This window comes from Lissotriton vulgaris, chromosome 12 (assembly GCF_964263255.1).
Source record: "Lissotriton vulgaris chromosome 12, aLisVul1.2, whole genome shotgun sequence".
NCBI lineage: Eukaryota > Metazoa > Chordata > Amphibia > Caudata > Salamandridae > Lissotriton > Lissotriton vulgaris.
Genome location: NC_141700.1, coordinates 365,353,926 through 365,369,801, shown reverse-complemented (window position 1 = coordinate 365,369,801; position 15,876 = coordinate 365,353,926). Strand labels below are relative to the sequence as shown.

Here is a 15,876-nt window from a genome sequence, read left to right as displayed (position 1 = left end):
CCTCACACTACCCACAATGACGGCGGTCAACTATAGTGCGCTTCAGAAGAAAATTCGCGAAGAACTGGGCCGTTGGAGAAATCTTCCCCTCTCTTGGCTGGGCAGGATAGCAGCGGTCAAAATGACCATCTTACCCCAAATTCTGTATCTTTTCCGAGCCCTTCCGCTCCGGCCTCCCGCGGGATGGATACGACAAACACAGACTGACCTCGCCGGTTTTATCTGGCAGGGTCGGAAGCCGAGAATGAGGAGGGCACTGACTACTTTGGCTCCCGAGGCAGGGGGACTGGGAATACCAGATCTACTTAAATACTTCCAGGCAGCTACGCTACGCTACCTGGTGGAATGGAGCAAATGGGAGTCCGCAAAAACACTGGCTGTTCCAGGACCAGACCGTGGCGGGGCGCCCGCTTCAGGAGATCTCATTCCTTAACAAAGCCGCCCGCCCGGCTAACCTCTACGCCTCATTCATCACAAGGGTACCACTACAAGTATGGGATGCCACTAACACTACACATGATCTTACCACCTTCCCTTCGCCGCTCACGCCTCTGGTAGATAACCCGGAATTCACCCCGGGCATGGCCAAGGGAGTTTACGCCCATTGGCGATCAGCGGGATGTCGCTGCCTATGTCACATCTACAGCCCGGAGGGCGTGCTCTCCTTACCGCTCTTCAGGCAGGAATACAACTTCCCTGAGACGGAGCGGATGCGCTATCTTCAGGTCCGCCACTGGGCACTCCAACCACAGGTGAAGGAAATGGCAGACAGGCGCCTTCAGCCATATGAGAGATGGCTCCTATCCCACACCATAGATATTAAATTAATATCTGATCTTTACAAATTCATTCAACCGCAACCAACCCACCTCTATAACCCGGGCAGGGAACGCTGGGAGCGAGAGTTGGGCAGGACCCTGAGCCACAAAGAATGGGACCAGATTTTATTACAGTATTACAAAACTAAACGCCAATGCTGCCATGTAATTTCAAACCACTTATTCCATTCCGTGCATATGAACAAAACTATATGCAAGAAAGAATCTTATCTAGATAAGATTCTTTCTTGCATATAGTTTTGTTCATATGCACGGAATGGAATAAGTGGTTTGAAATTACATGGCAGCATTGGCGTTTAGTTTTGTAATACTAGTTAAGGCAGGGTTTGGCCTTGCTGCTTGGGAACCCATACCCAGTATTGATCAGTAACTAGATTTTATTACAGGGCATGACACTCAGCATACCACACCGGACTTACAGAGACGCTAACTAAGATCACCACATACTGGTACTACACCCCGGAACGAATAGGCGAGATGGACCGTAGCAAAGATAAAAGCTGCTGGAGCGGTTGTGGGCACCTTGGCACGCTACTGCACATCTTGTGGGACTGCCCCTTGGTACAGCCATATTGGACGCAAGTACTAGACGAGATTGACACTCACTTTCACACCGAGCTGCCACGCTTTCCTTTTCGCCTGGTTGGCATCATGTTCTACATCATGTCTTTCCATCTAGCTTTGGGTTGGGAAAAGTTTGGACTACTATACTCACTCAGCTGTGGATTCCCATAATCCTTGCCAAGTTTATGATTGATGAGGGCTATGTAAAATTTGCATTGACTACCTTGTTTTCCAGGTGCAGATTTCAAATAAAAAGATTTAAACCTAAAGGGGAGCATTACTGAGTCTTGGTGCAGGCCTGATTACTTTTTTGACCTACCTTTCCCAGTCTTCTAGCCCCATCCAATGCTTTCCCTGCGGTAGGCAGCAAGAGCATTGTTATGGGCAAGTCCGGGGAGTTGGGGATCTCGGCGCCCACTCATCTCCAGTATCTGGCCCAACAGCGTACCACCACTTTGGTCTCCGCCTTGTCTTTCGGTGGGTTCCTCCGCACCAGTGGGGTAGAATGTAGTGGGGTGGATTGGGGTAGATTGGAGCCTGGTAGGTTGGGGAGAGGTAGATTTGAGCAAGGTAGATTAGAGCGGGGGAGTTGGATAGATTAGCATGGTAGATTGAAGTGGGTGGAGTGGGGTAGATTTGAGTGGGGTAGGTTGAAGTGGGATATATGGGGTAGATTGGAGTGTAGCGGGGATGGATTGGGAAAAAGAGTGGTATGGGGTAGATTGAAGTGGGGTAAATTAGGTGCATTATAGTAGTGTAGAATGTAATGAAGTTGGGTTAGATCGGGGTGGAGTGAAGTGGAATAGATTGGAGCGGGCAAATTGGGTGGGGTAAATTGGAGTAGGGTAATTGGGGTTTGGTAGATTGGAGTGCGGTGGAATGAGGCCAAGTGGTGTCGAGTGAGTTAGATTGTACTGGAGTGGGGTAGATTTGAGTGGCGTGTGGTAGATTAGAGTGAAGTGTAGTGGGGTAGGGTAGGTGGCATAACGTGGAATGTAGTGTGGTAAATTGGGGTACAGTGGAGTGGGGTAGATTGGGTGGATTGGTGTGGGGTGTAGTGGAGGTGAATAGATTGGAGTGAAGTTGAGATTGGATTGGAGTGAGATAGATTAGCGGAGAGTGTAGTGTTGTGGGGTAGATTAGGTGGAGTGGGATAGATTGGGTGGATAAGAGTGGGATAGATTGGAGAGGGAGTGGGGTACGTTGGAGTGTAGTGGGGTCGTTTGGAGTGGAGTAAGAGTGAAATGGGGTAAGCTGGCGTGGTAGATTGAGGTGGAGTGGGGGTAGTTTTGAGGAGTGGGGGTAGTGAGGAGTGGAGTATATTGGAGTGGGGTAGATTGTGGTGGATATGGGTGGGTTAGATTGGAGTGGGGTAAGAGTGGGGTGAGGGTAAGGATGGGGTAGATTTGAGTAGGGTAAATGGGGTGGAGTGGGCTGGGGTAGAGAGGCTAGTTTTGAGGAATGTGGTTGTTTTGGGTTGGATTAGAAGAGTGGGGTAGATTGGAGTGGATTTGGGCAGATTGGAGTGAAGAGGAGTTGGCTAGATTGCAGTGCTGTAAATTAGAATGTACTGGGGTAAATTGGAGTGGAGTGGGGTACACTAGAGTGGAATTGAGTAGATTGGAGGGAAGCGGGTTAGATTGAGGTATATTTCAGTGGGGTGGATTGGAGAGGGGTAGACTAGGGTAGATTGGAGCACAGTGGGGTTGATTTGGTTAGATGGAGTGGTCTGGGGTAGATTGGAGTAGATTGGGGTAGAGTGGATTTGGGTAGATCGGGTAGAGTGGGGTGAATTGGAGTTGAGCAGTTTGGGGTAGATGGTAGCGAAATGGAGTGCATTGGAGTGAAGTGGGATATATTGAAGTGGGGTAGAATGGAGTGGGGTAAGTGGTGTGTGGTGTGGTGTGGAGTGGAGGGACGTATAGAGTAATGTTATGTTGTGTCGTGGAGTGAGTGGCATAGGTTGGAGTGACATGTTGTGTAGGGGAGTGGCTTTGAATGGAATGGCGTGGCATATAGTGACAGGGCCTGGACTGGAATAGTGTAGTGTGGAGTATGCATGGTGTGGCAGTGCACTGCCATTACAGACAACACATTATCAATTGAAATGACCATTACATTTACACCGAAATACGGTTTACTGCACACAAACGACCATGTATGCAAATGTCATCACCTAGTGTATGGATATGTTTTGAGCATATTCAAATATTTTGCACAGAATTTATTTCTCCATCTATTTAAGTATTATATCTAGTGTTTTTTCACCCAAGGGCACCAGATGTGACCACATTTACTGTTAGAAAAGGACATTTCTACCTGAATGTTTCCATGACCATTTGTATGTTACGAACTACAGTATAGAAATATTCTGCCATATTGGGTAGAAAGTAGACCGTTATAGCAAATTAACAAAAGTTAACATACTCCTATTCATGTGTTTCACTTAAACACCCGTTGGCAGCGGTCGGGCCCTCACTGCTTCCAGATCCTCCAGTCCTTTGAAAAGGCCTCCGGCCTCCGGCTCAACCCCGATAAGTCGGTCCTGGTCCCTCTCCGTATGTCTAGAGAATGTTTTGATTGGCAGTCCAACATACCGCTCCGCCGCCAATCATTTAAATATCTGGCGATATGGGTGACTTTACTCCCTGAACTCAGCTGGGCTCTTAATGTTACTCCCCTAGTGAAGAGGGCTAAGGCAGACCCCCAGAAATGGCAAATATTGCCCCTGAACTCCATGGGGAGAGTCGCACTCTTTAAAATTATGATTCTCCCCAGGTTCCTTTACATGCTTCAAAACACCCCCCCTTGTTGGACTAGGCCCTTCAGGCAGGTTCACCCCTAAACTTTTTTGCTTTGATATGTTACTTGGTGTTGGTTGTTTTTGGCTTCTGCGCACTTTAACACTGTATCCCAGTGTAAAGTGCGTGCGCACTCTGAGTGCGTGTGGTGAGATTGGCCTGCCCTACCATAGGAATGCATGGGGAATGTGTGTCCATGGTAGTTCCTGATTCATGGAGAGTGCAGGCTCGAGTTTGGTATGTGGAGAAGTGTGGCTCAGGGGTTAGAGGCGGCACACCCGGAAGCTGAGATCGGCCCTGGACCAGGGTTCAATTCCCCGCCTCGGCGGGTCTTGGGCTAAAAATTCCACGGTCTCGATAATTCTCGCTCCGGTGCCTTCTCGACTCACGGGTTCACGCTCTGCGACTCTGGGCAATAGCTTGCTTAATCTCCACAACGGCCCCTCGCGGCGGGATGCCTGGCTTTCACCTTGTGGATACCCTGCCGGGGCCTCTCACAGGGGAATACCAGGACGGGTTCCCTAAGCAAGCGCCAGGATGCCCTTTGGGTGACAGGTTGCGCTATATAAGTATACCTACCTACCTACCTACCTACCTACCTATGTGCGAACTCGTGAGATTAAATGCTGCGCGATGATGTGCGTAGATTTAATGTGTCTGGTGTGGAAGTGCCACCTCTAGAAGTTGGCATGTCTGTGTAATAAATGTGAATTGACTGTCTGGCTTGCGATTGGCTGGAGCTGGCTGGTGTGCCTGGCTCCAGGAGTCAGGATCGGTCTGCGCCGGTGGTGAATTGAGAGATTTACATCCAGATGGGTGGGAGGAGTGCACCTGGGACCTGAATAGGGCTGGGCTTTCCCTCCCCAATACTGGCTCCGCCCCCTGTGGTGCGTCTGATGTCCCTAGCCTGTCCTGTGTATATAATCCCCTGTAAATACTGCCCAGTGCCAGTTGGCACAGTGTAAATTGTGTGTTTATTATCTAATGTGTTTTGGTATAATACAAAGACTATTTTATATATAACCTTGTGTGGAGTTTGGGTGTTGTTGCTGGGTGCGCGCGCAAACGCTTTACACATTGCCTCCGGGATAAGCCTGACTGCTCGTGCCAAGCTACCAAGCGGGTGAGCAGGGGTTATCTTGGCGTGTGACTCCCTTGCCCTGACTAGAGTGGTGGTTTCTGCCTGGCTTTGGCGCAAGCCTTAGTCAACCAGAAATCCCATTTCTAACTTACCCCCCTCAACTTCCAGAGGGCCTGGTTTTGGACCTTGATAGCTTGGCCTCTAAGTTCCTCTGGGGGAAAGGGAGGGCCCGCCTGGCTTTGATTGTCTGCAGGATCCCTACCTTCGATGTGGGCCTAGAGATGACCCATTTATATCTATACTACTTGGCCATGCGTCTGCTATCTATGCACAAGTGGTTTAATGGCGGCTGGTCTGATACGGCATACAGGCTGGAGCTAAGTGAGCTGGGATTGACCAGAGTTCAGTCGATGCTGTATGGGGAGCCTATCCGGTCCGGATTGCCAAAAGTGACGCGTTCCATGCTGCTGGCCTGGCGAGTCGTGCTGCGACACACTACGTGGAAACACACATTGACCCAGTGCACGCCCCTGTGGCAGGGCAGTTGGCTCAGGGAGGTCAATGGGCTGCAGGGTTTCCGGTCCTGGAACCTTATAGGTATTTCTCAACTGGGAGATGTATGGGTGGGCGATCACATGCGCTCCTTCCAAGACCTTCAAACTAGACACTCCCTGCACCAGTCACAGTTTTCCAGATACCTACAGCTGCGCCATGCTCTTCAAGTGTACCTCACAACCGGTACACAGCTTCCTGACCATAGCCCTCCTGAGGCACAGATTATGCTGGGGGACCTGGGGAAGGGGTGCATCTCTTGCATCTACCGAACACTGATCAACAACACCCCAACATCTTTCTATCGGCTACAGGTTCAATGGGAGGACTGGGTGGGCACCCTGGAGGAAGAAGACTGACATGACGCCCTTATGGCCCCCAGGACAGTCACCGCCTCTGCCAAACTGTGCATGGTACAGCTATGTTTTTTACATGCTGCCTACCTGACCCCTGCGCGCCTTCATCGCACAGGACTTCGCCCGACCCCTGCCTGTGCTAGATGCGGCCACGAACCAGTGGACTTTTTGCATGTGGTATGGGCCTGTCCATGCTTAGTGCGGTTCTGGGGGGACATTGATGAGGAACTCACCAAAGTACTGGGGTGCGAAATGCCACACGATCCAAAACACATGATTCTAGGCATCACTGATGGACTGGACGGGTCTAGAAATTAGAAATTGTTTTATACTACAGCAATGGTAGTGGCAAAAAGGGATATAGCGGCCTGCTGGAAATGCCCTGAACCCCCCAACTTTGGGCGGTGGCAGACTGGGGTCGACTGGTGCGCCACGCAGGAAAAGATCATGTATGAGGCGCGTGGCTGTCCCAAGAATCCTAAGAAATACTGAAGGGTCGGGGGGAAGTGGTTGGGAGCAATGGTTTAGTCTCGCCGGGAATGTTCAAATGTATATCGTTTTGAATTTGTCCATCCGTGTTAAATGGGCTACACAGACCCTTGCCTATATTTCTTTGTTATCATGGTGTCGTGATGATTGGCTGGTGCTTTTTGTTAAATCAATTAAAATTTATTTATAAAAAAAACACCAGTGGCCAACAAAAAATAACCGCAGTACCTTGCAGCAGGACATAACCCCTAAGAAACTGCTAGACCATCCATTCCATCATGGCCTGTTTGGAATGGGTGGGCTGGGACTGGGCACTACTGAATGGCTAATTACATAGACCCTTTCTAATTGGTTGATGGCCGTTAATTAGATTTGCTGAACAGATTGCTGTTTAAGCAATTCTGAGTGGTCATCCTCAAGCAGTCAAAGTGAGCAATTACAATGAGGTCGACACTTCTAGAATGACAACTTTATTCTTATATAGCCAGTTATGCAGGCATCATCTAAACAAATTATTGCTATCTAAAAGCTACAACAAACAGAAGGCAGAACCGTCCAGCAGGAAGAATATGACAAATGTTGGTTAATAAAAATGCACTGAAAAGCATGCAACAGATAAAGACCCTGTATCAAAAGTCGTGTGTGTTTAGCATCTGTAACAATTTGTGTCTCATTTAAGAGAAAAACGCAGTAAAAAAAAGCAGTGTTTCTAGCAAGAACAGAAACTTTATAAGCAGTCACAAATGTCAGAACAGGAAGTGTCCCGATTTCATACAGAGACTTTTACATTAGACATCAGGGCTATAGACCGGCACAGTAACATTTCAACAGTTCATGCCACCTGTGTGTAGTCCAAATCTCTTTGCCTGCACCAACATGGTTTCTACTCCTGTTAGAACTAACCAGAGAACTTTGAGAATTCTTCTTCCAGCTGAATTTGCTTACAATATTTTGCTTCTTGCTTTCTCTCAATAGGGTTTATAGGCAGTTAAGTAGAGAAACTCATCTTATGCAACACAGCTTTATTTAGCAAGCTGTCTGCTCTCATCAATCTTCCATTGGTAAAAAAAAATTGTTAAATTTGTTCTACATTAGCCCAAATATGTCAATATTTGAGGGAATTAGTGTTGCCCAACCTTGTAAAGTCAAGCTTATGTTTGTAGATTTAAAAACCAAAAAATATGGGTGAAGAAAATGGAGTAACTCATGTGAAATACGATATTTAGTCGTTGCAAGAGATGGTAGCATGGGATTGTTTGTGGGATAAAAGAGCAGAATAATCGTGAATAAAATAAACTACAAGGGCTAGTTGGAGAAATTTTCAGATGTGAAAGTTAGCAGAGAACACTACAATCTATTTAAGATGTGCCACGTCTTACTAACATATCGAAACAACAGAACAGAAAGCAACACAAACAACAGAACAGAAAGCAACACAATTCGCCAAGCAAGAACAGCAAGCTCCAAATTGGATTTTGTTGGCTGAGTATCTGCAGAAGGAGCAAACCTTCTTGTTAAAGAATTTAAATTGACATGGTTGTGCACTACACCAAGAGAATGAGAGGCAATCAAAGAGGATTACACAATCACAATAATGGCAGCAATGGAAAAATGTGCATTTGTTTGACATTAAGTGGGTGAAGGAAACCACGGACACACCATCTCTATTTTAGGTAGCTGCTGCAGATATTACCTGGATCAGTGGCAGAAATATCATTTTAAACCGGTATTAGGTAACAGAGGAAATGAATAAATGAAATGTTTACCTATGGAGCATTGGCCTAGAAAAGACTAGGAAAGCCAAAGAGGTATTTTCATTGAAATGTGGTCAGCTAAGCATTTCTTATCTCATATCCAGTGTTCTGTAAAAGACTTGTTATTTTGTTTGGTTCATTCCTTCTTTTTGATTATACGAAAACTGTACATCTGCTGACCATCAGCGATGTGCAGCTGGCAGGTAACTAAACCCAAAAAAGAGCAAAAAATCAAGGGATTCCGCAGTGATGTTTATTCTCATTTACATGTTTCATGTGTGGACATAAAAATGTATACATGCGTTTTGATTTTTTTTTTCTCTCTTCCAGGTCTGCATTGGCAGCTGCCATCTTGATGACCTCATTAACTGGGCGCACAGTAGCAATGCCGCAACCTCGAGCACGATCATATTCTGAAAGCGATAGCTCTGATGTGAAGCAAGAAAGTTTAATTGAACCTTATGCTACAAGAGCTGAGATTGGACTGGGGTACTACACAATTTTAAGTTAGCGTTTAAGTGTTGCTAATTTGTTACTACGGTAAATAACAACACTCTCCTTTGCCCTCACCTACCCATATCTGTGCTGCTCTACCCACATTCAGAGTCATCCAGTAGAAGTCATTGCAATCTGAAATTCATTATCTTCGGAAAGGCATTTTTTAGAGTCCATTGCAAATACCCATATGGAACCTAGAGCTCCAGTAAAGAATACTCTTAAGTATTCATTAAACAAGGCTCTTTCGTGGCTGCCTACAGCCTCATTTATGTTTTTAGATTTTATTATATGATTCATGAATATATTGTTTAAGATAGTTCAGAATATCTTTCGATGCAACTCAGTTGTACCATCTAGTGATATCTCTATTTGCAAGCCTGGCTTCGCCACAGGTCTAAAACCTCTGTTTTTGATTTAAGGGTACACATACCTTCCTTGTTCTAGATTCACAAATGTTTGCCTTTGCAATTGAGGAAGTAATCTACTTCGATTTGGGTCAACACTAACAGCACATCTACTTTTGTTGTCCATTACAACTCTGTTTCCGAGTGCGGCTCATGGCATTTAGTTGAGACTTACATAAATGGTTTGGTCATATTAAACCACTTTGTTTTTACATTACATTCAGTTGTTTTGACATGGCAGTCACTCTGTAAGAACCTTGGTAATTATCATTTCACACTTAATAAATAAGGTACTAATTTGAGAGATGAGGTTGGCTGCGTTCTGGAGAGCACCATATTTCTTCCATGGTCCTCCTACCAGTAGACATTTAATTTCCAGCTATTATCTAATGTCCCCTGCCCTCAAGCACACGTATTCATGACTTTCTAAATGTTAGGTTCTAGAGGATCCTAACTAATTTGAATTCACATTTCCCTCCAAACAAGACAAGAATTGCTGAGACTGTCTCCTGAAATAGAAGGAGTCAGGGAACCTGCTGCTGTTGGTGACTATATAGGGGCCGATTCCGATGTCGGACGGACTCCGGTCTGTCCGACATCGGTCAGGAGCCGTAACCGACTGACCTGCTGTCATCGGTTACGGCCCCGCAAGTACGATGCGACCGAACCCTGTTCGGTCGCATTCGTATGCTTCACAATGAGAGCATGCATTCCGAGCTGAATGCATGCCTGCATTGTGTAAAGCAGGGGTGCAGTTCATCCCTGCACCCTGTGGCCGGCACCCCAAGGTGCCTGCCACCGGGTGCAGGGATCAATAGAAGGGCACCGTAGGTGCCCCCAGGCCGCCATTTGGGGGGCCCCCAACGACCGTTTCCAACTGCCTTTTCGTGCCGGTGTTTCCGGCACGAAAAGGCAGTGAAAAACTGCCATTGTACTCCCTCGGTCGTAAAGTGGCGACCGGGAGAGTACTGAAGGATTTCCAGATGGCAGACGGGACCCGTCGTAAGCCATCCGGAAATCCGAGTCGTATTCCATTCCTACCGAGCCCAACAGAACGGCTCGTCTGAAAGGAATCCGGCTGGCTCATTCCGATGCGGTCGGAAGGGCTCCGAATATCGTTCAGAGCCCTTCCGACCGGAATCGGCCCCATAGTATTCAAATTCTTCAGCTCGTTGCTGCTGTTGCATGCTTAGCCATGGTTTTCTTACTAAACCTCTTTACTGACATATGCATTTAAAATCATCTTGATTTACTGCATAGTATAAAAGAACCTAAATAACCCTTCATTTACCTTATGTGAGCCTACATTAGCTGGAACACATGGTTACATTGTATAATATAATTACATTCAGCATAGATGTTAAATCTACTTGTGTTTTAAATGTATATGTATTCTGTGACCTCTCACTTCCCAGTGATAAACATGCTTGTCTTTTACTTTTGGTAATGTGTCAACGTTTGCCATTCTTTTATTGTTTTGAAGTCCGATGTACGTTCTACTGAATATATTTCATTACAGGAATCGCTGGGGGGATCTCAGTTCACAGAGAGGCCATTCACCATCATCCTATTTCTCAGATGAAGATTTTCCTAATGAAGACACTGAGGAGAAACCCTCAGATACTGAGAGAGGTTCTTCACCTATGGCTGTTTATGCGGTCATAAACAAAGGACTATCGGTATGTATTGTGACTTTTGAAAGTCATCATTAATGTTATTTGTATTTTATGATTTTCATTTCCGTATTTCATTTGACATTTTGTAAAGAGCAGTACAACAACTTGCAGCAGTACATCAACTTGCAATCCAAACTGTTCAGGTTCATGGATTCCAAAATCCCTAAAACTAGATACAGTGCAATAGTATCGCGTAAAAGTGATACAGCACTAAAATTTCACAAAACAATATCAGATACCCTCCATGAGAATTATATAGAAATATTTCGAGTAAACTTATAATGCTGTGCAGAGATAGTTATTGCTATGTCACAAAACCTTCCAGGTCAGATCTTGTTTATAGTGAAGTAGTATGAGCCGACTCCTGTTTCTGCCCTCACCCTGAGGCACTATTGTCAGCCACGGGTGTTCTCAAGTCAGAAATTGATTTAGGAATATATTGCGTCATGTATAGAAAATGAGGAAGAAGTAGTTTATAGCATAACTATATTAAATGAGGTAAAATATGGAAAAGTCATACCGTATGCAAATTATTTCAAACATGATTCCGTGAATAAACTCTATAGAGGAGGAGAAAAGAGAGATTTCAAAGAGGCATAAGTAATGGTGAGTCACTCTTATGCTGGCTAATTACACAATGGTTTAAAAAAATATGTCTGTAATGGAAACATGCTTCAACTCTGTATTCTATAGATGATATTTATGGAGAAATGTCATTTTGTAATGTAACTTCAAAATTGTTCAGAAATTATGTGTGTGGCTGTGCTTAACAATATACAGGAGAAAAAAGTTAATATAGCATTCTGGTTACAAGTTCCAGTTATGTAGGATGGTTGTGGGTGGTTAGCTGCTTACATGTATTGGTGGAAAAATTGTAACTACTATGGGAGGGAAATTGGAGAGTCAATGTGGGCTGTCCTCACTAGCTCAGTATGTGTGGTCTGTAAATGCAGTCCTATCGTGCAGTTCGAAAATTCCAAAATGACTTTGGGTGGCCCCTCTTGTTAAGTGAGCATGGATGTGGATCATGTCGGTGGCATAATATATCATTACCAGGTTAAGCAGGTGCTGGAGTTTAAAAAGTTGCTGGAGTTGTTTAAAAAGTCAGCCATGTTGGAGTAAAAAAGGCATATTCAACAGAACGATAACTTTTAGTTCTAGGCTAATAATAAGCATCAGAAGAGATTGGTGTTTGTGTCTTGGAACTCAAAGTGAAATGATTTGTACCTGGGTTATGTAGTTGCCCTAACATTGGCATTATTGATCCAATGACGTGTGAACTTTCTACACAGTGGAAAAATGTATATTGTATATTGTATAATGGTAATATCGGACATAAATCGTTACACCTGGAGCATTAGGCATTTGACTGCTCTTGGGGAGTTGTTTTAGAACACAATTCTCCTTTTACACATAATAGTATTGTCAAGGCCCTTCTATTCCACAGCGTTCATATTCTATACTATCATCCAGTGAGTACTGGACTGGATTATTTTCCTGATTCTGAAAGGCATAAATGGTATGTTATGTTACAGTAATTTATAACCCGCGCATCTACTCAGTGTCCTGGCGCAATCCAGTGGGGAGTGAAAAAAAAGAGAAGCTAGATGAAAAGAAGAGTCTTACGGCTTTTCCTGAAGAGTTTTGAGACCTGGATACTGCGAAGATCCAGGGGAAACAGATTCCAAGCAGAGGCTGCTGTAGAGGCAAGAGATCTTCCTCCAATTCTTTTGAGGCGAAAACGCGGGACATGAGCATGAAGCTGGGTCGCAGAACACAGCTGTCTTGCTGGAACGTAAAACCTGAAGCGCTTATTCAAATAGGCCAGACCATGTCCGTACAGGGCTGAGTGAGTCAGGACGAGGGCTTTGAACTTGACTCTTTGTATCGCAGGTAACCAATGGAGATCCCGTAATTGTTGCCTTATGCTGGTTCTTAAAGGGATAGTAAGAAGGGTCCTAGCGGCTGCATTTTGGACAACCTGCAGCCTGTTCAAAAGGTATCCAGGAAGGCCTACATACAGGGCATTGGCATAGTCAATGCATGGAAGAATCAATGCCCGGGTAACCGTTTCCCTGGCTGGCCTAGGGAGAAGTGGTAAAAATTTCCGCTGCGATTTCAGTGTGCCAAAGCACTGCCCAGGAACCTTCATTATCTGAGTGGAGAAGAGTAGATTCTCTTCAAACCATATCCTTAGGTTTTTGGTGGAAAGGCCCACGGAAGTGGGCCTGGGATATTCCACCGGCCAGAGGGATTACCTGAAATGGGGAGGAAAGCTCCCAAAGAGAAGGATCTCAGACTTATCCTCATTGCACTTTAATTGTGCTGAGGAGAGCCATTGGAAGATGGCCGTCAGACAGGTTTTGGTTAGAGAGGTGGAGGAATCGCCCTTCTTCCAAGTAAAAAGGAGCTGTGTGTCATCCGCATAAGCTACAGTCTTAGCTCCAAGCTCCTCAGCCAACTGGACCAGGGGAGTGATGTATATATTAAAAAGAAGGGTGCTCAAGGTAGACCCTTACTGCACTCCTGTGGTCACAATCTGGGAGGAGGAAGAAAATGGGGGGAGCCAAACTTTTCGAGTTCTGCCATCTAGAAAAGACTTCAGTCATTTTCAGGCCAACCCTTATATTCTAATATCCGAGAGGCGGGCCAGAAGCAGTGAGTGCCGCACAGTGTCAAATGCTGCAGATAAGTCCAGCAAAATCAAAGCTGCCCTGCTGCCAGAATCAATACATTCCCGAATGGCTTCTGTGACTTCGACCAGTGCTGTCTTGGTGCTGTACGTGGCTGTGAAGCCCAATTGGGCCGGATGGAGCAGGCCATGACCTTCGATACAGCTAATTTTTGCCATGCTCAGGAGAGAGATAGGACAATAGGAGATTTTACCTCTGCAAAATTTAGTCCAGGATGATGATGATGATACTGTTGCAGAAGATGGGGAATTACCAAATTCACCTACTACTGTGGATGAATGGGATGAATACCTGATTTCTATGCCATCTTCACCAGTTCCTCAGGCAGTGGATTCCCCTCCTGAAGATATTGGAGGTTTTCATGCGATTATGGAGAGGTCAGCAACCCGGTTTCATCTTCCGGTATTTGTGAAGCAAATATATTGTTTTCTTTATGATTTTAAGGACCAGGGTAGGAGGTCCATCCGTCCATCCCCATAATTGATCATTTTCAGTGCCTACGATTCTTCCCTGAATCAATAAGAAATACAAAGCACCAGATAATGCTCCAGCTTGCCTATCCGGACATCCTAGACCAGATTCCGTGATTTCACAGGCTGCTCAACGTAAGTCTCGGAATCCTGTGACGGCATCGCCAGATAAGGATGGGAGGCGCCTTGATGACATTGGTAAGAGTTTCACCACCATGGCGGATGCTTCAGGTCGTGCTACAAACTTTCTGGCGATTCTAGGGAGATATGACCGCCAGCTATGGTCGGACATTGCCCCATATCTTGAATACTTACCTGATGACAAGAAGCAAGGAAGATTCTCCTTGAAGGACAGAGGGCTGTGTCTGAAATAATTGATATTTCTATGGATCTTGCCTCCTTGGGTTTTCGTCTATTGGCTGGAGCAGCAGTCCTCAGACGTCAAGGATGGTTTAAATCTACTACCTTTCGCCTCGAAGTCCAAACGAAGATTTTGGACATGCCGTTTGATGGGGATATGTTATTCGAAAACATATAGATGAGGCTCTGCAAGACATCAAAAAGATACTGAAACTTCAGAGCCCTTGGCACCTTGCAATATAGAAAGACTCCTTTTCGGGGTTCTAGAAGCAGAGGATCGTATTCCTTTCGTGGTGGCTTTCAGAGATACCAATACCATGGTAATCAGGGAAGATATAACTATCAACAGCAGCAGTCCAACAGAAACCCTTCAGCTGCTGCTTAAAGACAGCAGAATAGAAGACGACAGACTCAAGGCAGAGATTCTGCTAGAAAAGAGTGACGACTTCTTAGCACCTGCAGCAGCTCTGCCACAACTCGTTTACAGGATTCCAAATGTATCTAGACACTTCAACAATTGGAAAAGGTTAACCACAGACAGGTGGGTCTTTGACATTCTCAAATTTAGGCATACCCTGGAATTTGTCACTATCCCTCCTCTCCACCCGCCTTTAAAGAATCGTCCTCTACATCTTGCTCTTCTCAGGATGGAAGCAAAAAACATGCTCTCCAAAGGAGCGATAGAAAGAGTCCGCCGCTCCCAGGTGGGGAAATGTTTTTATTCCCACTTTTTTCTAATAAAGAAAAAGTCAGGGGAATGGAGGACTATCCTGGATTTAAGAAAGCTGAACAAATATCTTCAAAGAAATCCTTTTGCATGGTCACAATTCAAGAAATCCTTCAGCTTCAGGACTATGCAGATTTAATGACAACATTGGATCTCCAGAATGCCTACTTCAACATCCCCATTCACCCCAAACATCGAAAATTCCTTCGTTTTACTGTGGCAGGTGCTCATTTTCAATTCAAAGTCTTCCCCTTTGGCCTACGTTCTGCACCAAGAGTCTTTATGAAATTCCTGGCCCCGGTGGCAGCTCACCTCAGACTGGAAGGAATACAACTTTTTCTTTATCTGGACGATTGGCTAATAAAGGCTCCTTCTTTTCAGCAGGCTTCTCGAGCAACGTCCATAAGCCTTCAACTATTTCAAACTCTGGGGCTGACCCTCAACATTCAGAAATCAGCTCTTTGTCCTTCTCAAAAGATTCAATTTCTAGGAGCAGTCTTGGATACTATCCAAGACAAGGCATTCTTGTCCACAGAAAGGCAATCGCGTCTGATTTCTCAGGCATCAGACCTCCAAAAAAGAGAGTCCGCTTCTGTGAGAATCATCAAATCA

At 45.4% G+C, this 15,876-nt stretch overlaps 1 protein-coding gene across 2 annotated transcripts in view; it reads left to right on the top strand.

Moving 5' to 3' along the window:
* Positions 1–15,876, top strand: part of CEP89 (centrosomal protein 89) — a 1,308,678-nt gene that overhangs the window by 81,104 nt on the left and 1,211,698 nt on the right. For both annotated transcript variants that reach the window (XM_086945134.1, XM_086945133.1), the window contains exons 3-4: positions 8,767–8,925; positions 10,858–11,017. In XM_086945134.1, coding sequence (XP_086801260.1) covers positions 8,767–8,925; positions 10,858–11,017 — 319 coding nt within the window. The remainder of the gene's footprint in view (positions 1–8,766; positions 8,926–10,857; positions 11,018–15,876) is intronic.